Genomic DNA, 24377 nt, shown 5'->3' with positions numbered 1-24377 from the left:
CTCTCTGTCTGTCTTTCTGATATCTTGTCAAACAAATCTGTTGTTGATGTTGTGAAAGCTATAATCAATCAAACTTACACAAATAAAGATAATAATAATAAAGATATAGAGTGTGTTTGAATGACTGTCTGTCTGGTCAATTCAATTGGTTGAGAGTGCTTGCCTCATCAGGATGATTTGGACCATCTGCCCTTTATTTATTAATTGTTGTGTTTTTGTTTATTTTTATTTTCTTGAAAGTGAGGGGTGTGATCACCTTTGAAACTTGGATGCCTGGAAGAAAAAAGGGAGAAGACAACCACTGGTGATCTTGGAACACGTGTCTATTCGAGTTGTTTGTTGTTGGAGAACCCTTATCTCTTTGAACATGTTATTGATATGTGAGGTGGTCACTTTGATTGTTGGCATCTGTTCAACATACGTGGAGTGAAGTGAACCAACGATCCTGGTCAATCGCATTTAGATTAGTTTAGTTTTGGAATGAATGAATGAATGAATGAATTAGATAAAGAGATGAACGAGATAATGTGAACATAACAGTTGTTATATATTGATCTGATGTCAGGTAGAGTTATACAAATACTGTTGTTGATAGTATTAATGTTGACAATCACTACAAGATATTGTTGGGCTAATGCATCAGCAAAGACATTGAGAATAGCAACTTCAACAGCAACATCAACATCATTCAATCAACAACATTATCATTCATTGTTTGCTTCAACCAATAACATAATGTCATTACAACAACAGTATTGCTCTCTTAGTAAACAGAAGTGCAAGCCATGGTATGTTCATCATCGTCGGGAATCGTACAATGGCGTATGTCCAACTGACATATGAGCACATGTCACTCATTAGTGAGGGAGGAGATGTACATAGACAAACACTTGAGCAGGCCAAAGACATGTTGACACAGTTGAACAAAGAGTGGAAGTTGATAGAGTCAGAACCAAACAAGATATATAGGAGGTGGAGAATGCCATTCCCCAAGGGTGTTGAGTTCATCAATGAGATTACAACAGTGGCCGAGGAGGAAGGTCATCATCCAGATGTGTCAATTAGTAAGTGTAATGAGATGAGATTGAAGATGAGTGAGTAACCTTTAACTTACTGACAACGTTGATACTCACTGAATGATAGAGTCGTATTGGAATGTTGAGGTGGAGTTGTACACACATGCACTCAATGGTCTGTCTGAGAATGACTTCATTCTAGCCAGCAAGATAGATGAACTACCTCTAGCAAGCTATGTTCCACCAACCAGAAAGAAGGCAGCAGCAGCTCAACCTTCTCCACAGTGAGTGGAGCTCCAATTCAGGTGATTGCGCCAGAGGTGGTAACAGCGGAAACACACGGAAACAGGGTGGAAGCAGAGTGGAAACACATGGAAATACATGGAAACACACACTTTAGTTTGGCGTATAATCTATATATATCTCTAACGTTTATTAAATGCTCTCGATAAACTTATTTAGACGTTCGATGTACTCGTTGGTCAAGTCGTTCTCGATGGCAGTGACGTGGAGTGGCTGTCCGTTGTCGATGGTCCAAAGTTCCTTTGGCTCGCGAGCAGCCTCAATCAAGGCCAGTGAATTGCGATAGGGAACAACATTGTCCCTGGTGTTGTGGATGAGCATCACAGGCTTTGGACTGATGTTGGCAATGTGGTGCACTGGCACATCAGACTCGTGTAGGTTGTGCTCGGAGCGCAATATCACTGACATAGTGGTCGAGAGGATAGCATCCATGAGCCACTTTGGGATTGATGTTGGCAGGACCTTGGAGAGGGCAGAGATTGAGGCAAAGGCCTTGACACCCTCCTTGAGGTTCCTCTCGATGTTGTGTTGCCAGGCGTCCTTGGGATGACTGTAGCAAGCCTCGGCAATGACGCCATCAATCAGCTCGCGATCCTTGGAGCATGCGACTACGACGCTTGCGGCGCCCATTGAAATGCCAGTGACGATCAACTTCTTTGATTGAGTGGTGTGAGTGTTCTTGACGTAGTGGATGGCTGCACGGACATCCTTGTGCTCTCTGAATGAGTAGCCCAGTCCCTTTCCAGTCTGGTCCTTATCACATAGACTCTCACGGCAATCAAAGATCAATGAATTCAATCCAATCTCGTGGAAGTGTCTAATATGTTGGAAGTAGTTATGCTTATCTCTTCCAGATCCATGAAGAGCGATGATTGATATCTTCAAGTCTATCATTGATTGATTGATTGAATGGGTTAGTGAGTGGAATGGTTCCAAGAATGATTGATTGATTGATCAACATACCATTGTCATGTGCGGCAGGTACCCACCAGCCTCGGATCAGGTGATCAGTATCGAAAGCTTTGAACTCGACCTCTTCGTATTTGATTCCCCACTCTGTGAGTGGATCGCCTTGGCCAGGTGTAAATGGTCTAAGCCATGGGAAACGGATCAGTGCCTTGTAGGCAGCGTATATGAATAGTGCCAATAAGATTGACAAGACAGCGATGGTCATTGCCATCATCGATGTGAGAGATGTCAACAAGGACATCAAGTCCCAAGGGTATGCCGAGTTGGGTGGCAACATTGATTGATTCATACTTGTAATATATATATATTGTTTGATTATAGATAATGGATAGATGGTGAAGTATATTTGAATGAATGAATGAGATCGTTGTGATTGACGTAGAACACAACGACTTTAATAAATAGATAATAGATTGAGTGCGTGTCGTGGACCACCTGACTAAACTGAGATCAAGACCTTTGTTCGTGAGTGGTACAAAGGTAGACCAACCCCCTAACCACCCACCCCCTAACTATGTCAATCAATCAGCGTGGGCCTTGTATCCTTTGCAAACACCACTTTGGTGTGAGTAATAACTGAAAAAGGGAGGGGTCGTTTTCTTTGCATCGATCAAAGACGAGTCTATGTTGTGTGAGTATTCATCACATGACCTGCTACTTCCTGGTTATCAGAAACAATGGGAGTTTTTATTCTCGTCTTGCTTTAGATGGTGGTATCCTCAAAGTCGACCAGTATTACGTCGTTGCGCTGATCAAGGCATCAATCGTGGCATCAATGAATCGAACGAAGGACCACACACTTCACTCACTCTCACCATTGACTATCCGATTTGGATGTTGTTGTTGTTGTTGTTGGTCGGAGTTGTTGTGCAAGTAAGGTGATTTTCCGACAACGATACTATGACCTTTAATTAATCGTGATTGTAGGGTATGGTAGGGTAGAGGGTAGGGCAGGGCAGGGGTAGGGTAGAGGCACAGACGTCTGTGAATGATGAATCATTCATTTGCAAACAAGCAAACATGGCAATGCTGACTCAGGGACCAGAGCATTTCATTGCATTGCATTGCATGGCATGAGCTTGACATCATTGCTTGATCTCATTAGTTGGACTATCGTTAGTCATTGACGTATGGTATCTTGATCTCATTGTGTGGACATTCACTGCCAAGGTTGTTGATTGACTTTAGCTTGTCGACAATGGCAATGACACTGCTGAAGCATATGTCCTGGCCATCGATGGGCACTCTGAACTTGCAGCCCAGCGGGTACTCGGCAGAGGGCGGCTCATCCTCACGCGCCACTCTCTTGTGTGTTGGCTTGGAGTTCTTGATCTTGGAGATGGTGAGTGGCGTGTTGACCGGGTCGTTGAGGCTCAGACGAATCAAGAACGTGTTCTCGGCACGTCCTCGCAAGCGACGCTCAGAGACATCGCGCGATATGTCAAAGTGGAACCATAGCTTCTTCAGCAATGCCATCATCTCTTGCAGTATCGCTGCGCCCACTCCATTGCTATAGAATGGTCCGAACCATTTGGTCATCAACTCGAATCGTTCAATGTTGACCACTCCACTGCTTGTATCCTCATTAGTTGGTGATAGCACTAAGATTGATTGAGTGATTAGTTTGATTGATTGACAGGAAAGAACAGCACAGAATAGGATGGGACTTACCAAAGAGGTTGGATAGTATATCAATGTCACGGATATCTACATTGGTGGCCTTGGATAACTTCATGGCAAACTCTGCCCACTTGACATCATCGGGTGTGCCGAATGAGTTCTTCCAAAATGCCGCTGCATTGGGATTGCCAGAGATTGCAATATCGATCAGCACTTCATTCATCTTGGACGATACCTCTGAGAAGGATGGACGTAGTGATGGGTCGTGATCCCAACATCTCTGCATCAATGCCGCCAATGACTTGGGCAAGTCAGCTGGAATCGTTGGTCTAAGTCTCTGGTTGCAAATGGCCTACGCGAGTATGAACGAGTGAGTGAGTGATTGAATGATCGATAGATTGATTGGTTGAGTGATCAGTATTACATTTGAGAATGGTTGTATCTCTGTGTACTCTGGGAATAGTTCCTCGCATGTGGCCAACTCATAGAGGATGAGACCAAAGCTGTAGACATCGGCCTTCTCATTGAACTCCTTCTTCTGCATCACCTCTGGTGCCATGTACAGTGCTGTTCCCTTTGGTCCACGTTGATCAGTCGTTGTCGTGCCCGACTTGAGCACCTGGGAGAATCCAAAGTCTGTGATCTTTACTGTATTGTCCTTGCCAATCTAGATTGATTGATTGAGTGAGTGAGAATGTGTCGCAATCAATCAATCTATCAATGAACATGTTATTCCATACCATTAGATTGGCTAGCTTTAAGTCTCTGTGAAGAATATTACAAATGCCGTGCAGCCAGTTCATTCCAAGAGCCTGTAGACATGATGGATTGGTTAGTCATGTGACACCATCATCCACTCAATCAATCAATCAATCAATGATGATCTACTACTTACAGCATCGTAGGCCATCTTGATACGCTGGTACAGGGGTGGAGGTGAGTCTGAATGGATGATCTTCTCGAGGTCAGACTGCATTAGCTCAGAGACAATCATGATCTTGCCTGGCTTGGTGCAGGCACCCATGCACATTACAACGTTGGGATGATAGATCTGCTTCCAAATCTCAACCTCATGCTTGAACGACTTGAGCTCTGATTCGCTCAGTGTCTGTTTCTTTGGCACCTTGACGGCGACCTTCTTACTGCGACACGTAGCTCGGTACACCTTGCCATATGCTCCGCCGCCCAGATGATCGACCTTTGGGTCGAACAAGATCTCCTCGGGTGGGATCTCTGGAGGGCCGTAGCTCTTGTGATGATGATGGAGATGGCTCTGTCATATGATTGATTGATTGATTGATTGAGTGAGTGAGTGAGCGAGTGAGTCATTAGGATGCGATGTGATGGGTGTGTCGCGTCCATCTATCCATCCGCAGATTCTTACCCTTTTCTTCTCAGTGAGGGGAAGGCCAGCAAGGCCGACGGGGATCATCGCTGTCTTGACGTAGGCATAGGCATTGTCATGATGTTGAGTGGGCTGTGTCTCTGTTGTAGTGGTCGTGGTGGTGGTCGTCGTGGACTGCGCGCCAGTGGCAGTTGACTGATGGTTGGGCGAGGACGGACCGTCACCACCTGCAAACTGCAGCATCTCTGAGAAGTTCTGCTCGACATACTTCATCTTGGCCTCGATCGTCTCTGAGATTGCCTGATTGTTTGACTTGACCTCTGGTGTCACAGCAGTATCATCATCATCCGTATGCAATATAGCCAAAATATTCTTCAACTGCATATAATACGATGGTATCTTTTCTCTATCGCTTGGTGGATTCGAATAAAGATAATTCTTTATTATATTATAATCCATTTCTTATTTAATTGTTATGGTTATTACTATTGTTGCTGATATATACTATTATTACTTTGAGATATAGATATATATATATAAATACAAATATAATGTATGATGAATGAAATGAATGAATGAGTTCACTTCACTTTGATGATGAATGAATGAATGAATGACTCTTTGCAAAAAGTCACCAAAATTGAATTTTGTCAACAAACCCCTAAACTTTGCAAAGAATGATCAGAAGCAAACAGTGTTGCGTGATTGATGTTGATCGATGAAGGGGCAATGAGTGAGTGAACCTTGTGGCCCCTTAAATGGTTGGATGGTATTGGTAACCATAATACCATATAAATATAACAAATAAACAAACATTATCAATGAATATGATGATTGATTGAATGATTGAATGATTGATTGAGATCGGGGGACGTCCTTGTTATTGATCATTTGTATTGATCGATTGGTAGTACATTCCTCTTGAATTGGACGTTGGAGGAGTAGGTGATGGTTAGTAAGTAGTACACTCTTGAGAGAGAGCACAGTGGACTTGAATAAGTAGGAATAAGATGAAGAAGCAGAAGAAGACTTGAGAGGAAAGAGCAAAGTAATGAGAGTAGTGCAGCTATCTTATTGCTTGGTGAGGGTGTTTGACAACCAGTCAAGTCCTTCGTAGAGACCATCGCCAGAGGTGGCACATGTGGACTGGATGTACCACTTGCGCTGACGGAGTGAGTGTAGGTTGAGCTTGTCGGTGACCTCGGCAACGCTCATGGCATTGGGCAAATCCTGCTTGTTGCAGAAGACCAGCAGGACGGCGTCGCGCAGCTCGTCCTCGTTGAGCATCTTTTGCAGCTCGTCGCAGGCCTCTTGAGTGCGCTCTCTGTCGTTGGAGTCGACGACAAAGATCAGACCTTGGGTGTTCTGGAAGTAATGTCTCCACAATGGACGGATCTTGTCCTGTCCACCGACGTCCCACACGGTGAAGCTGATGTTTCTAAACTCGACGGTCTCGACGTTGAATCCAATCGTTGGGATAGTGGTTACGATCTCGCCCAGCTTGAGCTTGTAAAGGATTGTAGTCTTTCCGGCGGCATCCAAACCGACCATCAAGATTCTCATATCCTTCTTTCCAAAGAATGATGCAAAGAGCTTTCCGAATGCTGATCCCATTGTCGTTTATATTTGTATGTTTGTTTTGTAGTAATAAAGTAGATAGTAATAATAATTGGTTGTAGTTGTAGTTATAACAATACAGAGGTGAAGTGAGAGAGTGAGAGTGAATGAGTGGTGAGAGTGAGTGAATGCGTGAGATTGTGCGCGCAAAGTTTGTTGGACCTCTATGAATCACCCCACCGTAACATTCGTGTGCTCATTCTTCGTGTTAGAATGGCAATGGTGGGGGCTTCTTATCATAAGTAGGTTGAGGTAAGAATGATTGTGAGTATCTATACTTTGTGTGTGTGAGTGTGTGTGTGTGTGTGTTGCCCTCATCCAAACAAGCAGTAACTCAACTTACCCCATCATCCTCAAGAGCATCATCTGACTGCCTCTACCTCTCTCTAAAGATGAGATGATGTGTTTGAATGAATTGGGGTTGTGTTTGTTTAGATGATGATTAATGAATGAATGAATGAAAGTGAAGGAGTTATAATTAAACTTGTTTGAAAGAGTGTATTAATTAATAAACATTCTAATATATATATTATATAGATATAGATACAAGAACATTAATATATATAAATATATAACATTAAAGATATAATAATAATATAATATGATTGATTCTGAAAGGACTGAATCATCTACAACAGGCACGGCGGTGACTGTTGATACTCCTATTGCTGATCAACATAAGGAGAAGGACATAGATTCATCAATACATACTACTACAACTACATCTACTACAAATACAAATACAAATACAAATACAACATTAGTAGTTGAAGCACCAGCAGCAGCAGCAGAGATTATAAATATTAGAGCTAAATGGAGTGGAAAGGAGTTTAAGGTATCGATAGAAAAGACAAATACTATATTGGACTTGAAGAGACAGTTGGAGACATTGACCAATGTGTTGACAAAGAGACAAAAGATATTGGGCCTGTCAAAGGGTTTGCTGCCTCCCGATGAGACCGTGATTGGCAGTCTGAACATACCACCCAATCACAGTATCATTATGATGGGCACACCAGAGGCCCAGATCATCCAGGCGCCACCCCCATCCGACGCCGACAACGTCTTTAACGATCTGGAGTTTGACTACATTCCCGACTCGGACGAGTTGTCTCATCTCGAGGAGAACAAGAGCAAGCTGGTCAAGATCAGAGAAAAGGCAGAGATTGCCATCATCAACGCACCACGTGCCAACAAGAAGTTGTTGGTACTTGATCTCGATCACACATTACTCGACTTCAAGGATCAAGATGTTGCCAACATGAAGAGGCCATACCTTGAGGAGTTCCTTACAGCATCATATGAGCATTATGATATTGCTATTTGGTCACAGGTATGTTGGTCCAGGTGTCCAGGACATGACGTGTCAAGTCCACTCACTCATTCATTCAATCACTCAATCAATCAATCAATCAACAGACGAGCTGGAAATGGATAGAGATCAAGTTGACAGAGCTTGGAATGCTGACCAACCCAAACTTCAAGATTGGCTTTGGTATGTTATGATGAATGATTGATTGATTGAATGAATGGTGACATGTGTACTGACCATTTGAGCGAGTAAATAGTTTTGGATCAAACATTGATGTTTAGCGTAACAACATATAGAGCATTGTCAGGCAAGGAGAGAACAAAGATCAAACATCAGGTCAAGGCGTTGGATATTATTTGGAGTCACAAGGTGTTGGGACAGTATTACACTGCCAAGAACACATTGCACGTGGATGATCTAAGCAAGAACTTTGCCATGAATCCCAAGAACGGTGTACATATACCAGCCTTTAAGATAAAGGAACAGAAACAACCAGACAATGTACTATATCATCTTAGTCACTATCTAAAGATTGTGGCCACAGAATCAGACGTTACCAAAGTAAACCATAATGTAAGTGTTGATCAACAACCAAACGATCAAACAACCATCCATACTAACCAACTAACTGACTGGCTGACTGATCGATCAAACAACAGGAATGGACCAAGCGGACGAATAATAAAGATTGATTGGTTGACTTATTGATTGATCTGGATGGCCTATCTTATGAAGAATTCCTATGTAGAGTAATAGCGTTCATTTGTCGAGAAACCAATTGGAGACTTGTTTACTTCCAAGGTGAAGACATTGACCATGTATTGATGCGCCTGGTTGGAAAAATACCAAAGAATGTTCTTTCCATTCTCGTGATTGGTCACAAACAAAGACAATCATTTACCTGGCTGGAAGTACATCTTCCTGATATTTTCCATTTGCTGTAACATTTTATTTGTTTGATCAAACAGACAACCCATAAACAATATGGTCCACATGATGATAGATTACATTGAAGATTAATGTTATTGAAAGGTAGTTACCTAAACATACTCTTTAGAGATTTCGCTATCATACTCAATGTATGCCCAGAGATTCTCTTACTTCGTTACAAATTAGCAAATTCCCAACAAATTACCCGTTGTTTGATTGGTAATTGGACCATGGTTTTCTTCTCAATCATACCTATCAAGTGATATTACTAGAAACCATTGGAACCCAGCTCCATTCAACAACACCCCCAATCCAACCAAAGATAAACAATTAATCCTAAGTCAATGACTGATTCCATTTATGTTGTGGAATAATTATACTTATTACATCCAAATTCATTCATTGTTTCTCGATATCACTTAGCAGACACAACTTGCCAATTACATTCTCTGAAAATTCCGTGTTGGTTTGCACCAGACATCATTGTGATCATCCAAAGTGAAGAGAATGTTGAGGTGAACACCAACAACTTGTTTAATTAGTTAAGTTATTAAACTAAGTTATAACACATACATACTTACAATCAATCTATATCAATCGAACAATCGAACAAACAATCAAACATTTATACAATGTCCGAATCAATATTAGAAGAATCTTGTAATACTTTTAGAGAGGATTGGCCACAATGGAGAAAGGACCTTTATAATAATGGTTGGGCAATAGTACGCAATGTTGTACCAGAGGAGAGATGTGAGGTGTATAGGTCTGCATTTTGGAAGTGGCTCGAGGATTTTGGTACGGGCATCGATCGCAACAAGCGATCAACATGGACTGATGAGAAGTGGCCGAGTAACATCCACGGCATCCTACAACAGTACTCATTTGGTCAGAATCAATTCGTCTGGGACATTAGGTCCGAGCAACCAATCATCGATATCTTCACTCAGATCTACAACACTGATGAACTTTTGGTCAGCTTTGATGGAGGCAACCTGGCGCGTCCAGGACAAGACCTGGGCAGGCCATGGCCTCACTTTGATCAGGGAAGCGAGAAGTTTGGCTTCCGATGCATTCAAGGATTCCTCAATCTGATGGACTGCCAACAGAACGATGGCGGCCTCATCGTCTACGAGAAGTCGCATCTTCAACACGACAAATACTTCACCGAGCAGCACATCAACTCCCATGGCGACTGGTACAAGTTCAATGACGACCCCAGGAAGCTCAACTACTTCAAGGACTGCAAGGAGATAAAGGTATGCTGCAATGTTGGCGATGTAGTTCTGTGGGACTCACGTACAATCCACTGGGCTTGTGCACCAACCGCTGGCAAATGTCGTATGGTGATCTACACATCATACCAACCCGCATCATTGATCACCAAGGAGGACTTGGGCAAGAAGCAGAACGCCTTCTATGAGAAGCGAATGACCAGTCATTGGGCTGCCGAGAACATCAAGCTCTTCCCCAAGGCACCGAGGACCCATGTCAACTTCCAATTCGAAGAGGAAACACTTCCGACCCTCACCGACCGAGCAAGGAAGCTTGCTGGCCTTGATGCCTATGTTCATTAGAATGAATAAACTTGTTCATCAAGTGTTTATTGTACATATCCCTTGTAATTCTCTATTATGCACTTGATGAAGGCCTTCATCAATCAAACTCCCACCTAGAGCGTCAATATTATTTGGCGACTACTTTGGTATTTACTCTGGCGACTACTTGGCAATATACTTAGGTACTTTAGTATTGCTAGTCTGGGTCAAGGCCTTGACCCATGGTCGGGAAAAGACCAATATGGGAAAGATTTGAAAGAAACCATAATCAATTATGGGCAATCAATTGATTTAATAGGAAGAATGATTGGGTCTACATCTAAATATAGGATCATGGTTGGTTTGAATCAACAATGGGTCGTGTAGTGATGATGCACATGGTTCATAGTTTATTCAATTCTACCTTCCTCCTGTCCCTCGTTTTGTTTGCTTTCTCCTTGCACATCGATGTGTAGGTGACAATGTATTCTTTGGTGGATTCCAAAATATTAATAGACAATGTAAGTCGGTAATTAGTATTGGGGATGGACAAAGTTTGATTGTTTATTGGATCAAGTAGGTTGGCTTGCCTGGGGTTGGAGCACCCTTGACGGTGACATCGATAACCTCTTGGACCTCAATGGTGGCCAACTCGAGTGATCTGGTGACGTACTCGAGGTTCTGTTGGATGACGTCCTTCTCATCGAATGGCATGGATGTGTCGAGGGCCTGCTTGCCTTCGATCTTGATGTCGTCCTGGAGCATTCTGACGTAGGCCATCATGTTGGAGAGCTGTGGCTTGAGCTCCTGGTCCTTCTTGAGATCCTCGAGAATGGCATTGATGTCCTTGGTGAAGGTGCGAGTGGCGTCGTTGTAAATGGACTGGAGGTAGATCAACACGGTCTGCTTCCACTTGGGGAACGTCTTGGTGATGTAGATGGTGGCCTTCTCAGCCTTGGCATCGGTCTTTCCACCCTTGTTCTTGCCCTTGAGGAACATGCCAATCTTGTTTCTGGCCTCGTACACTGTGTTCTTAAGGTAGTCGTTGGTTCTCAAGGCGAGGTGATCGATGTTGGACACGGTTGGCCATCTGGCCTTGGCCACGGAGCCCTTGCCAAGCATGCTGAACACCTTCTGGGAGAAGTGCGGGGTGATTGGGAAGAGGAGGATGGCTTGTGTCTCGATGTATCTAAAGATGAGGTCGTGGTTCATGTTCTCATCGGCACCCATCACCATCTTGTAGTGATCGCGCACGTTGATCATATCGAAGAAGGTGGTGTGCAACGCCTCTCTGAACTGAGACTTCTGGTAGGCCTCGTCGGCCTTGACGATGGCACGGTTGATCTCAGACTCAAAGATGATGTCTTGCAAACGGGTGGGGGCACCGGTGTAGAACTTGGCCTTGGCGTCGATCATCTCCTGCACCCACTGGAGCTGGGTGTAGAGCTTGAACAAGGCGGACAAGGCGGTCTTGTCGACAAAGTTGGCGTCCTCAAGTCCATCACCAGCGTCGGCCAAGGCAATACGAGTGCCGTCGGCAGAGTACTGCTGCACAGAGTCAAAGAGAGTGAGGAAGTTGCCGCTCGACTTTGACATCTTCTCACCGTTGAGCAAGACGAATCCGTTGGTACGGATGCCGCGTGGCTGCATCTTCTCGGCAAAGATGGCTGCGTGGTTGTAGAGGAAGAAGGTCAAATGGTTCTGGACCAAGTCGAAGCCACTGACACGGAGATCCAATGGGTACCAGTAGTTGAACTCGCGCTTCAACACGGAGAGTGTCTCCTTGATGATGCCACAGCCCTCGGGGTATGGCTTGTCCAAGAGGATGTGGTCCCAGACAGCGCGGGTGAGCTGACCAGCCTGGATACCAGCAGTGCCAACGACCTTGCCGTTGAAGTCCGACTGCAACAAGTGAGCAATGGTGTAAAAGGCCATGTAGATGGTGGAGTCTGAGAGCGACTCGATCAAGAACTGCTCGTCCCATGGCAATCTGGTGCCAAGACCGAACGAACGCGAGCATGCCCACTGGTTGAGCCAGTTGATGGCGGCTTCGAAACGCTTCCTGGTCTCTGGCGAGTAGAGCTCCATCGACTCGAGAGTCTTGATCACTTGGTTGCGCCACTCGGGGTCCTCCTCACCATAGTTGATGTACCACTGATCGGTCAAGGCAACGACACACTCGTCACCGGAACGCGAGGTGACTGGTGATGTTGGCTCGCTGTAGTTGCAGGCCTGTCCACTCTCGACGAGCTCGTCCTTGATCTGCTTCTTGACGTCGGCAACCTTCTTGCCAGCGTACTGACCAACCATCATGATGCCCTCATTGAAACCACGCATGTACACCAAGTCCTTGGCCTGGTCGAGCAAAGCGCGATCGTTCTGCGACTTGATGTTCAAGTCCTGGTAGGCCTTGACGGCGGCCGTGGTGGAGTAGTCGGGGATGTTGATGATGGGAACGACCTCGAATGGGAGGACCCACGAGTCGTCCAAGTTGAACTTCTTTCTCAATGGCTCCTTCTGCTTCAAGTCTTGCAATGCTGCGTAGTCGTCCGGCGAGTCACTGGGCACAGAGGTGACGACACCGGTGCCCTTGTTCTCGTCAATCGACAACATTGGCAACACGTAGACCTTGGGATGGACGGCCAACGGGGCCTTCAAAGCGGCGCCGAGGATCTCAGCACCAGTGAACTCGGCCAAGCACTCATACTTGCCGTTGACTTCGGTGAGCTCCTGGTAGGCCATGTTCCTGGCTGAGCGCTCAGTGCAGACAAAGACCTCGTTGTTCTTCATCTGGAAGGCGCCATACTTGCCCGTTGGGAGGATCCAACAGTTGGTCTGGCCGTACATGGTCTCTGGACGCAAGGTGCCTGGCACCAAGTAGATCTTCTTGCCCTTATCGGCGATGGCCTTCAAACAGGCGGGCACAGGCTCCAACACCTCGAGCTTGATCAAGGTGTAGTTCTGTGGCTGCACGCCCTCGCCCGAGGCACGCTCGTGATCTGAGCACTGCTGGTTGTCGGTGGGCGACCAGATTGAGTAACGCTTGCCGTACTTGACCTTGCCGAGCTCCTTCAACGTCTCGAACTGCCAGCGCACGAACGAGTCGTAGTACTGGTTGACGTCGGTGGTGATGAACGAACGTCTCCAATCAATGCCCATTCCAATCGATTGCAAATCATTCTTGCAGTGAGGTGGGAAGTAGTTCAACCAATATGCAGAGTCGGCAAACTTTGGAATCTCCTCATCAGGTATAGCCAAACTCTTCATAATATTCCATTGTCTTGCAATGCCTCCTGTCTTTGCCTGTACCTTTGACTTCTTTGATTTGAATGCCAATGGATCCTCCTTCTTCTGAGCTGATTCAACCTCTGTGTATTCGTGTGATCATGTGTGTTAGTCTCGCGTCATTCATTCATTCATTCAATTAATCAATCAATGAATGACATACTCTTCTCTGGCTCATCGACTGGGAATACTGGGGGACATCCAAAGGTCTCCATCTCGTACTTCAACTTGTCGGCGCAGACCTTGATGGGCATGCCAGTGCAATGGAAGGAGAAGGGGAAGAGCACACGCTTTCCCTTGAGACGCTGGTACTGACACATAAATTCAGCCTTGGTGACGGTGAACACGTGTCCAATGTGCAATCTACCGTTCATATATGGATAAGGGAATGTTGCCATATACTTTGGCACGACCTCATTCGAATCTCCATTCTCTGGTGCATCCACCTCGAACTCTTTCGAATCATTCCACTGCTTCTGAACCTCCAATTCATAAGCTCTAACGAAATCAAGTTTAGCTGTTGACTAAATTCAATATGATTGATTGATTGATTGGATTGATCATTTGGTTTGTTTGTTTGTACATGTTAGTTATTGATCAATCAATCACTCAATCGTGATGTGATGTGATTGAATGACATACCATTTTGTATTATTATTATTAATGATGTGATGTAATGTGATGTAATGTAATGTGATTTAACTATTCATATAAGTTGTTATGTAGTTCTATTAATATCTTGTTGTTGTTAATACAAACCAATGTTCATGGGTTGTTTGTTATTGTTTGTTGTTGTATTGTTTGAATGAATGAACTGACAAGAGAATGACTTTAGTTTTATCTTTGTCGTTGTGAGTGGTTTTCAACATTAATGAGAATGATCCAGAAAAAAACTCATAACACATAATCAATTACTAATGAACTTCATTCTTTGTCCTATTTCCCAAAGACATGTCCTTTGAGATAATATCTACTATCTATTCTTAAGATAATATTTATATATTTATATTTACTCATCTTATATTTAGATATTAAATGTTATCTTCGTTAACCAAAATTACCAAGATAGGAATATGATTTGAATTCAAAAATTCAGTCGTTGAGGGATGCCGCGTCTGTTGTTGGACACACCTTTGCAAATTACTCCACACATTCACTTACATAACTATCTAACTAACTCTCCTATCTAAGTAATGAATGGTCGCCAACAATAATAATAATCAATAAGCCAATAAGCAACATGAACAATAAATGGGATAACTTTGATGGTCCCTACTGGGCGACCATGTCAACAAAGAGAGAGAGGAAGCCACATCCATTGAATGAACAATCAATCAATAATCTAAAGAGTCTACAACAACAGAGGCAAATAGCAAAGCAACTGAGGCAGGAGAAAAAGCAACAGCAGGAACAAAGTCAAAGTCAACAACAAAGTCAACAGCAACAAGTAGTAGACAGACCAATCGATGAGACTGATGTACATGTACATGTAGATGTAGTAGACAACACCTACACATCACCATTAGTGACCAGTACAACAACTAGTTCAAACTCATCATCTTTAACATCGTCATCATCATCAGTTGCATCAACCAACAGTCAAACAACATCAGATGCCGCTTGGTTGGGTACATCATCAGTACATATACTATTCGCAAACAATGAACCAATGGTCGATGATCAACCTGTCCAGTTTAAACAAGAGAATGTGGACAAGATAGAGAAGGAAGATGAGGATGTAGACCAAGATGAAGATGAAGATGAAGATGAGGATATGATACCATCGACTCAACCTGTGACATCACCTATGTCACGACAAGACTCACTACTTGAGAGATTCAATCTCATTCGATTGAACTCTACTGGAAACACACCAATCAAGGATGTTGCTGTTCCCAATAACAACAACAATGACATCAACAGCAACAAAGACAATGACACATCATCATCATCATCAATGATGGATGACAATGTTGCAATCAACTTGCGACAACAACTAATGGAATTGGCTCGGTTTGGATCTGAGTCACATCATCAAAGTCAAGGTCACTCAAACATTGTTGAGCAGGACATCAACAACAATGATACATCGACAACATCGACAACAACAACAACTACTACTACTTTGACAACTACAACTGATGAGAAAGTAGATCAAGAGCAATCCAATAGGGTAATTGTAAACAACAATCGTCGACGAAAGAATATACTCGACTCTGCATTGGATGGAGCATATTGGAAGTTGCCACCAACTTCATCAAGAAGAGTGTTGGCGGTGCACAAGAAGGAGAACATTGTCACCCCATCATCATCGTCAACGCCATCGACTACAACCTCCACTACAACGTCAAAGAAGAAGACAAAGACTATCACTTCTACAGCCACTGGCACTTCACACTTGGTTACGACAACCCCAAAGAAGAAGAAGAAGAAGGAGGAGTCCTCCGACTCCTCACAACGGACAACAACAACACCCAAACGGCCAAGGGGTAGGCCACCTAAGAGTCGGCATCATGGACCTACTGCGACAAGTGCAAGGGGTACAAGTACTCTGTCGGCTGCCGCCAAGGCCCTTGCGACCGCTTCACCAGCGGCCAAGGCATTCAATCAAAAGAGGTTTCAACTCAAGTTCACTCTGTCACCGGCAAAGAACAAGTCCAACTCCTTCCAGGTGGTCATGTACCCAACTCTGGCACCCTCGCTGCCGCTAAAGAGCCAACAACAACTCGATGAAGAGAGTGGTATAATAGGTTCACTGGCATTCGCCGGCGCCACGACTGTCGGCGCCACTACTGTCGGTGCCTCTACTGTCGTCGCTACTACCAGTGACAACAGTACCACCCAACCTGTGCCAGTGCCAGAACCTGTGCCCTTGTCCTTGCCTGTGCCCGTACCCATGCCAGTGCCCAAGCTGTATGTTGGTGGCAAGAAATGCCTGTCCAACAGAGAGTGGCTGAGTCAGAACAACATCAGATCGATACTGAACGTCACCAAAGAGATTGGACAGCCCAAGGAGTTGGGTGAGAACACCAACTTCATGCGTATCAGTGTGTCCGATTCAATCGATCAACCCATCAGTCTGCACTTTGACGAGGCCGTTGACTTCATTGACAGAGGTCTCAGTCAATCCATTGGTGTGAATGATGGTCAGCATGCTGGAGGTAACAGTGGCATTGGTAGTGGAAGTGACAGTGGCATTATTTTTTGCATTTTTAGTTGTATTTTCTATGCTGGAAGTAGCAATAATAGCAGTGGAGATGGCACCGACATTGGCAGTATCAGTGGCAGCAACAATGGTATCAGCATTAGCAATAGCAATGGCAATGGCAATGGTAGTGATAATGGAGCCGGAGGATGTGGCGTACTGATACATTGTCGCGAGGGACGCAGTAGATCAACATCGATTGCAGTGGCATATGGTATGAAGAGATTGAAGTTGACGCTTAGAGAGAGTTATGAAACAGTTGCCAAGAATATACCACGCATCAATATCAACAGTGGATTCCTTCACCAATTGATGGAGTATGAGCGATCACTACTTGGTCACAACTCTATCGATTTCTTTGCCCTAAGATCATGTCGCAAGTGATCGATCAATCGATCACACATAGTTTCCAACTCATCAATATAAATATATAAAGCTTGAGGCTAAGACCTACCAAGCTTGGTCAAACTAAACTATTGTATACTTTGTACTTTGGCATTGGCACTGAGTAGTTGGTAATGAATAGAATCCCCAAATAATCAAATGGGTGATGAGTCGTGCACGAAAAGGTAGACGACATGGCTCGCAAACAGCCAGGGACAAACCCAAAAACAACCACATCAAGGGGTTTTGGGGCCATTTCATATCTAACTCTTTGATCTCATTCATACATTCATTCATTCACTCATTCATTCAATCATTCAATCATTCATTATACTTATACTTATTATTACTTGTATAACAAACAGAAGAAGAAAGAACTAAAGAAATGAAGAAACTAAAGAAATCATTCGCCATTGCCAAACAGAATGTGATGGAGAAGACTGCCAACAGGGAGAATACTCTTGAGCCTGAAGAGATGAAGGAGCTTGAAAAGGTATGATCATTCATTCGTTCATTCATTCATTCAATCAATCAATCAACTTCATGCTGACATTGATTAACAAACTATATTTAGCATGTACAAGAGAGTAGATTCTACTTGAGGAAGCTCACCAAAGCAATTGAGAAGGAGACCGTCAGCACTGGAGGTATGATCATTCAATCAATCAATCAATGATGTTGGCGACTCGACACATTATACTAACAACGATCAATCTATATAGTGAGCATACAGGATGGTACAGAACTTGCGGATAACTTCATAGACTATAGTGTACATGTTAGAGATACTTATCCAGACATGGTTATTCTCTCGGGTATACTTTCAAAGATTGGAGAGTTCCAGGCTGGCTTTGAAGATTTGAAGGCCAAACTAGACTCATCACTAATCAACGATGTCAGCGATCCACTAAAGAAGATGGTCAAGACAGAGTTGAAGCAGGCACAGGTATGTTGAAGTCATCTCGAGAATGAATGAGTGAGGAGCATGATATACTGACGCGGCCAAATCAATGACATGAGTACAGGAGGCCAAGCGAGACTATGACAAGTCACGTGTAGGATATGATGCATCATTGAGTGAGTTGAGCAACTTGAAGAAGACAAAGAATGTGAAGCCTACCAAGATTACGGAGCAGGAACAAGAGTGTGATAAGCTTGGAAAGGAGTTTGAGTTGATTGGCCTCGAGACCAGGACTCAACTGCAGGACACCAACATCATCTCAGAGTTTGAGACGGTGGAGAAGCTCTGCGACTACCTCGACAGCTATCACACCTTCTTCCAGAAGGGCTACCGTTGGCTGGCACAGATGATCCCCGACGTCTACGAGTACAGACTGTACGTGGAGAAGCGCAAGTCCGAGCTGGAGAAGTCCAAGGTGCGCATGAGCATGATGCTCTCGCCGTCGGTCAAGCCCGAAGCGCTGCGCAACAAGGTGTTTGGCGAGGACCTCAACGTGCTGGTGACGCGCGACCAGGCGCCAATACCTGCGTTCGTGTCATGCGCCTTCCAGGTGATTCGCAACAAGATGGACGAGGAAGGATTGTTCAGAATGTCTGGCCCCAAGAAGGAGGTGGTCGAGTACAAGCGCCTGATAGACGAGGGCAAGGAGTATAACCTGGCCAACACGTTCGACGTGCACGTCGTGTGCAACCTGGTCAAGCTGTTCCTGCGCGAGCTGCAGCCCGAGCCACTGCTCACCTACAACCGCTATAACGAGTTTATCGACGTGTGCAACATCGAGTCGGTGGAGGAGCGTGTCAACAAGATCTCCAAGCTGGTGCACTCGCTGCCCAAGAACAACTACAACCTGCTGCACTCGCTTATGCACCTGCTCAATCAGATATCGCTCAATGGCAAGAATAGGATGGGTCCGGCCAATCTGGCCACGGTGGTCGGTCCAAACATCTTGGTGTCGCAGGTGGACATTGTCGTCGAGGACATTGCCCTGGGCAACATGGTCATCTCCACAATGATCCAGAACTTTGAAAAGATCTTTGGCGGTCCGCCAGCAGTGTTTGAGCCGCCTCCCAAGCAGACCAGGTCGCCAACAATCCACAGCAACAACAACATCAGTGAACTAGTAAACTCAACAAGCAGTAGCAGTATCAACAACAACAACAATACCAACTACTATAGCAACATTGTACAGAGCAGTAGTACATCGCCAACTTCACCAACATCACCAACATCACCTATTTATAATGGACAGACGATGAGGAATGCCAACCTCTCGACATCCGGATCAACACTGGACGAGGACAATGATAGCTTTGAAGACGAAGATGCAGTGGATCTATCAGATTGAGCATCCGTTATCATCATCCATCAATCAAAAATCCAAACATCCAACATCCAACAACATTAATTATTATTATTATTTATCATCCAAAGCCGGTTCAAGACAAGCTGAAGTATATGTACCATAAGTCACTCCAATAGGGAATGATTGGAGTGGACTGAACTACCTGCCGTCGACGCAACAGTAGCAGGGTAGCAGTGATGTAATAAAACCAGAAGAGTAAGAATGTAATCAGCTAATCCAACGTCGATATTTCGATGATTATAATGATGATGACAACGATGAGTCTGATTTGGTTATGATTATGGCAGTGAGATAAGAGAGTGATCCAGATCTACGCGTGCTGTTTATTTGAAGAGGTCCATGAACATTCCACCCTCCTCAAGCTCCTGGAGATCGTCGTAGTTGCCAACAAACTTGTCATTGACGAACAACTAGTGTAAGTGAGAAAGTGAGTGAGTAAGGGGCGGGCGAGGAATGAGGAATTAGTATAATGTTGTACAACATGGGTCTGCCCAAGCTGACTGGTCATCATCCAACTAGTATAGTTACCTGTGGCAACTCAGTCTTTCCACTTGTCTCCTTCATCCACAATCTCTTCTCAGTGTCAGAGGCGACATCGTACTCTGTGCATTTAGGAGAGAGATGACGTTTGTAAGTGAACATGCATTCAATTTCAATCAATCTATGAAGATCAATCAATCAACCAATTCACACTAAACATACCATTGTACTTGATGCCCTTGGCCTCCAAAAGAGTCTTAAGTGCACTTTGATCCTTCTTGATCTTCAGCATGCCGGTGGCAGATGATGTGAACAAATCAACCTTGAGAGTCATTCTTCTTAGATGTTATTTATAATGTTAATGGGTGGGTGGTAAAGTAATAAAGATTCTATAATTACAACTATGTATACAATTAAATAAAGATAATAAAGTGGAGATTCTAGATTAAATAAATAGAGGAAGGGAGGGAGTAGGGAGGAGGGATGATAGGATGCGATGTCTTGTCTTCACAGCATGCCTTCATCTCCAAACCCCCACACACTCACAGTCAGATCTTCCATACACACAACATAAGTTTGGTGGGTTTGTTTCACTGTTTTAGTAATAAATTCAAAGTGAGTGAAGACGACCCACCCTTTGCCAAAGATACCCAAGTTATTTGATTGACTCCAAATTGTCCTTTTTTGAAATTGATTTGAATTGATTGATCAATACTAGAGAGATGTTATTATTATTATTATTGAGGTATATATTTGGTAGTGTTATTATTATTATTGGTTGGTTTTGTGTTCAATGATTATTCCAGTCTGTGATTGATCAGTTACCATTCAAGTATGATCAGAGTTGTTGATTGGAATTGCGAAAATCTCAAAGTTATTGTTGTAGATATATATATATAGACCAAGTACTACTTCTTGAACAAACAACAAAAGTTGTACTCAACTCACATCCAAACATTCAAAGATAGTCCAGATCATTGATCAAGTGAAGCAACGTTACCATTTGGATTGACCTTAATCATCAACCAGTGTGCGGGACTCGCTTTCCACACTCTCACATGAATGAATATTTTTTAATTTTTGTTAACAAGTCCAAACGAGCACGACGAGACGAAGTAATTACTTTTGATGAGTGAGTCGAAAGCGAGAATCATCCATCATCCACCACCAACTCTAAAAAGCTTGTTGTAATAGATAGATATATATTATATTATATTTACATTATTTTAAACCAAGCACACAGACATGTCATCATACGGAAGAGGAGGAAGAGGAGGTAGCTTTGGAGGCGGTGACAGAGGCGGACGCGGCGGTGGCCGTGGTGGCAGCTTTGGCGGAGGCCGTGGCGGCAGCTTTGGCGGTGGTGGTCGTGGCGGATATGGCGGCGGTGCCCCCCGTGACAGAGATGCCATCCCAGATACTGTCATTGGTAAGGAATCATCATACATTCATTCATTTCAACGGCACAGCACAGCACAAAGATAGACACTTTGGAGGAGGACAGATGCCGCGACTTCACATCACATTCACGGGATAATAATGACTGACACATACAATCGAATCAAAGGATATATAGAGGCTTGGAGCATTCACACATCCAAGCGAAGAGACCATCGTTTTGAGGATTTACTCATAGTGATATTCCAAAGGTCAACTGCCGGGTGTTCACAGAGAACCAACAGAAGGTTGGGTCAAGTCGACGAGATCTTTGGTCCAATCGATAAAGTCGTAAGTATCTTGCAGACTGGCACAGCAACAGGTTCATGAATGGATCGCGATCAATCATGTGATTGGACACCAAGGACCAGGACCAAGACCACCATGCTGACCAAATCTCTATCAACTCCAATCCATCAATCATCAATCATATGATCGACCAATCAATCAATCAACTCGATATATATAGTTTTTCAACGTTAAATTGGACACTGGTGTCCAAGCATCGACCTTCAAGGTAGACGACAAGATTTACTGTGATCCATACTCACTGTTGCCACTGAGGACATTTATCGAAGAGCCTAAGCCGTATGTCATCCTATAATCATGGAGCACACAAACATGTGATCAATCACAACCATCATCATCACCCAGTATACTAACATTGATCAATCAATCAATCAACTTAAACAGAAAGGTTGCTCAGGCCAAGACTGGATTCAAGTCTGCTGGCGGTCGCGGTGGCGCTCGTGGTGGTGCACCAAGAGGAAGAGGTGGACGTGGTGGCAGCTTTGGCGGTGGCGGCCGTGGTGGCAGCTTTGGTGGTGGCCGTGGAGGCGGCGGCGGTGGCCGTGGTGGAAGCAGCTTTGGCGGTGGTGGCCGTGGTGGTGGCCGCNGAGGTGGTTTTGGTGGTGGCCGTGGAGGTGGCCGTGGTCGTGGAGGATACTAAGCGTCCCACAATGGTGGACTGCAACCTTCCAAAGAAAATAAATCAAAGCCATAGTTACTCAAAAACATAACATTGATTGATTGATTGGAATGATTGATTGGAATGATTCCAAAGTATACACTCTATCAATTGTTTATTGCATTTGGAACAATCTGTAACCGACAACAGTGTTGTACTCATAGTAGAGTCTGGAGAAACCTGGGTCGTTGACGTAGATCTTGGTGTCACCACTGTCGTAGCCAGTGGCCAGGACAAAGTGTCCACCATTGTCAACGTTGAGTATGACGATCATGTCCTTCTTGTTGAGCAGGTTCTTGATGTCATCCATAGAGAGTGCCGTGCCATTGAGCAGGGGGCCGTCCCACTTGATGTCCGATGAGATGCCTGGCACAACACTCTCGATCAAATCGTTACCAGAGGTGTAGCCACCATTTGACTTGAGCCAAGAGTTCAAGGTGCCAGGGTTTGATGACTGTCCATCGATCTCAATACCATGACCAGCAATGGCCATCGAGATTGAACTCATCAAACAACCTACATCACATACAGTTGTGGTCTCAATGATATCATTGCCCCACCTTGGGTCACACTGTGTTTGTTTGTTTGATTGATAGTGGTTAGTGGAATAGTTCCAGTGTTTGTGTGTGTGTGTGAGGAGGAGTGATCAAGGATCATACCTGTTTGTAGAGTGGATAGGCAAATGGTACAACAGGTCCGGCAGCATTGGAGAGAGCCACCAACAGAGTAATTGCAATTATGATTTTGATCATCATCGTTGATTGATTGATTAATAGATTAGATTGTTATTTGTATGAAATAATACAATAATATTGTTTAGTACGATTGTATTGTGAATGGTGTACGAAGGTAGATACGATACAATTGTGCGTCCTTTAAACAACTTGTCGCCTCCATCTTAAGATGGTTAACAATCTGTGATGATATTTTTGATCAAAAAGAAATATCTTTGTGGTCCGCCCCATTGGACCCAATCTGGTCAGTCTTGTACCATTTTAATTCAAAATTACACAATCACAAACAAGACAATCATATGAACAACATCTCATCAATTTGTATGTTTATATATATTTATATTACTCTAAGTGTATAACAATCAAACAAACAAACAAACAATCAAACTATCAATTACCTCTAATTAATCATCACCCTAATCATAAAACCACAACAAACCTTATTCAAACCAAAAGATATTATAATAGTTCGAGCTATTTATACAGTATTCAGCGACGATTAATGAGTTTGAAAGAGCTGTTTGGTTTGATGAACCGATCCAATCAAATTAGGTACGATCATCATGTGATGTGTTTAAACTCTTTTGATGCCACACCAAGTGTGATACAGACCCACCCATTCGTTAAATCTCCTCTCCTTTGCATCGGCAACAACAACAACAACATCAACAACAAACTCTGAAGCTGTGTTTATGATGACACAAATTTAAACAATAGTTAGAAGTTGTTGGTCACAAAGAAACAAAAACCATCATCCATCGAGTGCTCCACGCAAATCAGACTGAGTTTAAATTTGGGTGGACCATTCGCGCTCGCCTTGGGTATTATCCTGCTCAGTTTGAGTGGGGGTGGCAAACTTAGCCAATCAGGTTGACAAAGGCCTTTGAGCTAAATTTTAGGTGTGCGGGGGG

General features: G+C 43.9%; 14 protein-coding genes across 14 annotated transcripts; 6 read left to right on the top strand and 8 right to left on the bottom strand.

The window, feature by feature from the left end:
• Positions 1-558: 558 nt before the first annotated feature.
• Positions 559-1301, top strand: SAMD00019534_067670 (hypothetical protein; the record flags this gene model as incomplete). The annotated part of the gene is made up of 3 exons (XM_012897879.1): positions 559-788; positions 862-1064; positions 1144-1301. Coding segments are annotated over 3 exons (591 nt in total), but the record flags the coding sequence as incomplete, so codon positions are not given.
• Positions 1302-1451: 150 nt separating this feature from the next.
• SAMD00019534_067660 (hypothetical protein) lies at positions 1452-2565 on the bottom strand (the record flags this gene model as incomplete). The annotated part of the gene is made up of 2 exons (XM_012897878.1): positions 1452-2206; positions 2283-2565. The coding sequence occupies 2 exons, from the start codon at positions 2563-2565 to the stop codon at positions 1452-1454; spliced, it is 1038 nt and encodes a 345-aa protein (XP_012753332.1).
• A 527-nt stretch (positions 2566-3092) lies between these two features.
• SAMD00019534_067650 (hypothetical protein) lies at positions 3093-3284 on the bottom strand (the record flags this gene model as incomplete). Its single annotated transcript, XM_012897877.1, has 1 exon — positions 3093-3284. A coding segment is annotated over one exon (192 nt), but the record flags the coding sequence as incomplete, so codon positions are not given.
• Positions 3285-3404: 120 nt separating this feature from the next.
• Positions 3405-5637, bottom strand: SAMD00019534_067640 (hypothetical protein; the record flags this gene model as incomplete). Its single annotated transcript, XM_012897876.1, has 6 exons — positions 3405-3889; positions 3960-4260; positions 4333-4575; positions 4649-4720; positions 4804-5181; positions 5293-5637. 6 exons carry the CDS (start codon positions 5635-5637, stop codon positions 3405-3407), a joined length of 1824 nt encoding a protein of 607 aa, XP_012753330.1.
• Positions 5638-6324: 687 nt separating this feature from the next.
• On the bottom strand, positions 6325-6867 carry SAMD00019534_067630 (hypothetical protein; the record flags this gene model as incomplete). The annotated part of the gene is made up of 1 exon (XM_012897875.1): positions 6325-6867. The coding sequence occupies one exon, from the start codon at positions 6865-6867 to the stop codon at positions 6325-6327; it is 543 nt and encodes a 180-aa protein (XP_012753329.1).
• A 604-nt stretch (positions 6868-7471) lies between these two features.
• SAMD00019534_067620 (hypothetical protein) lies at positions 7472-8758 on the top strand (the record flags this gene model as incomplete). The annotated part of the gene is made up of 3 exons (XM_012897874.1): positions 7472-8203; positions 8290-8365; positions 8439-8758. Coding segments are annotated over 3 exons (1128 nt in total), but the record flags the coding sequence as incomplete, so codon positions are not given.
• A 950-nt stretch (positions 8759-9708) lies between these two features.
• SAMD00019534_067610 (hypothetical protein) lies at positions 9709-10683 on the top strand (the record flags this gene model as incomplete). The annotated part of the gene is made up of 1 exon (XM_012897873.1): positions 9709-10683. A coding segment is annotated over one exon (975 nt), but the record flags the coding sequence as incomplete, so codon positions are not given.
• Positions 10684-11220: 537 nt separating this feature from the next.
• Positions 11221-14001, bottom strand: SAMD00019534_067600 (hypothetical protein; the record flags this gene model as incomplete). The annotated part of the gene is made up of 1 exon (XM_012897872.1): positions 11221-14001. A coding segment is annotated over one exon (2781 nt), but the record flags the coding sequence as incomplete, so codon positions are not given.
• A 77-nt stretch (positions 14002-14078) lies between these two features.
• Positions 14079-14459, bottom strand: SAMD00019534_067590 (hypothetical protein; the record flags this gene model as incomplete). Its single annotated transcript, XM_012897871.1, has 1 exon — positions 14079-14459. A coding segment is annotated over one exon (381 nt), but the record flags the coding sequence as incomplete, so codon positions are not given.
• Positions 14460-15220: 761 nt separating this feature from the next.
• On the top strand, positions 15221-17453 carry SAMD00019534_067580 (hypothetical protein; the record flags this gene model as incomplete). The annotated part of the gene is made up of 2 exons (XM_012897870.1): positions 15221-17354; positions 17434-17453. The coding sequence occupies 2 exons, from the start codon at positions 15221-15223 to the stop codon at positions 17451-17453; spliced, it is 2154 nt and encodes a 717-aa protein (XP_012753324.1).
• Positions 17454-17909: 456 nt separating this feature from the next.
• Positions 17910-19830, top strand: SAMD00019534_067570 (hypothetical protein; the record flags this gene model as incomplete). The annotated part of the gene is made up of 4 exons (XM_012897869.1): positions 17910-18017; positions 18099-18171; positions 18247-18470; positions 18550-19830. The coding sequence occupies 4 exons, from the start codon at positions 17910-17912 to the stop codon at positions 19828-19830; spliced, it is 1686 nt and encodes a 561-aa protein (XP_012753323.1).
• A 341-nt stretch (positions 19831-20171) lies between these two features.
• SAMD00019534_067560 (hypothetical protein) lies at positions 20172-20662 on the bottom strand (the record flags this gene model as incomplete). Its single annotated transcript, XM_012897868.1, has 3 exons — positions 20172-20258; positions 20377-20450; positions 20551-20662. 3 exons carry the CDS (start codon positions 20660-20662, stop codon positions 20172-20174), a joined length of 273 nt encoding a protein of 90 aa, XP_012753322.1.
• A 911-nt stretch (positions 20663-21573) lies between these two features.
• SAMD00019534_067550 (hypothetical protein) lies at positions 21574-22711 on the top strand (the record flags this gene model as incomplete). The annotated part of the gene is made up of 4 exons (XM_012897867.1): positions 21574-21757; positions 21905-22056; positions 22235-22353; positions 22459-22711. Coding segments are annotated over 4 exons (708 nt in total), but the record flags the coding sequence as incomplete, so codon positions are not given.
• A 142-nt stretch (positions 22712-22853) lies between these two features.
• SAMD00019534_067540 (hypothetical protein) lies at positions 22854-23511 on the bottom strand (the record flags this gene model as incomplete). Its single annotated transcript, XM_012897866.1, has 2 exons — positions 22854-23303; positions 23392-23511. Coding segments are annotated over 2 exons (570 nt in total), but the record flags the coding sequence as incomplete, so codon positions are not given.
• Between the last annotated feature and the right edge of the window lie 866 nt (positions 23512-24377).

This window comes from Acytostelium subglobosum (genome assembly GCF_000787575.1).
Source record: "Acytostelium subglobosum LB1 DNA, scaffold: scaffold13, whole genome shotgun sequence".
Lineage (NCBI taxonomy): Eukaryota > Evosea > Eumycetozoa > Acytosteliales > Acytosteliaceae > Acytostelium > Acytostelium subglobosum.
Note: the sequence above shows the minus strand (reverse complement) of the source record. Positions and strands in the feature narration are given on the sequence as shown.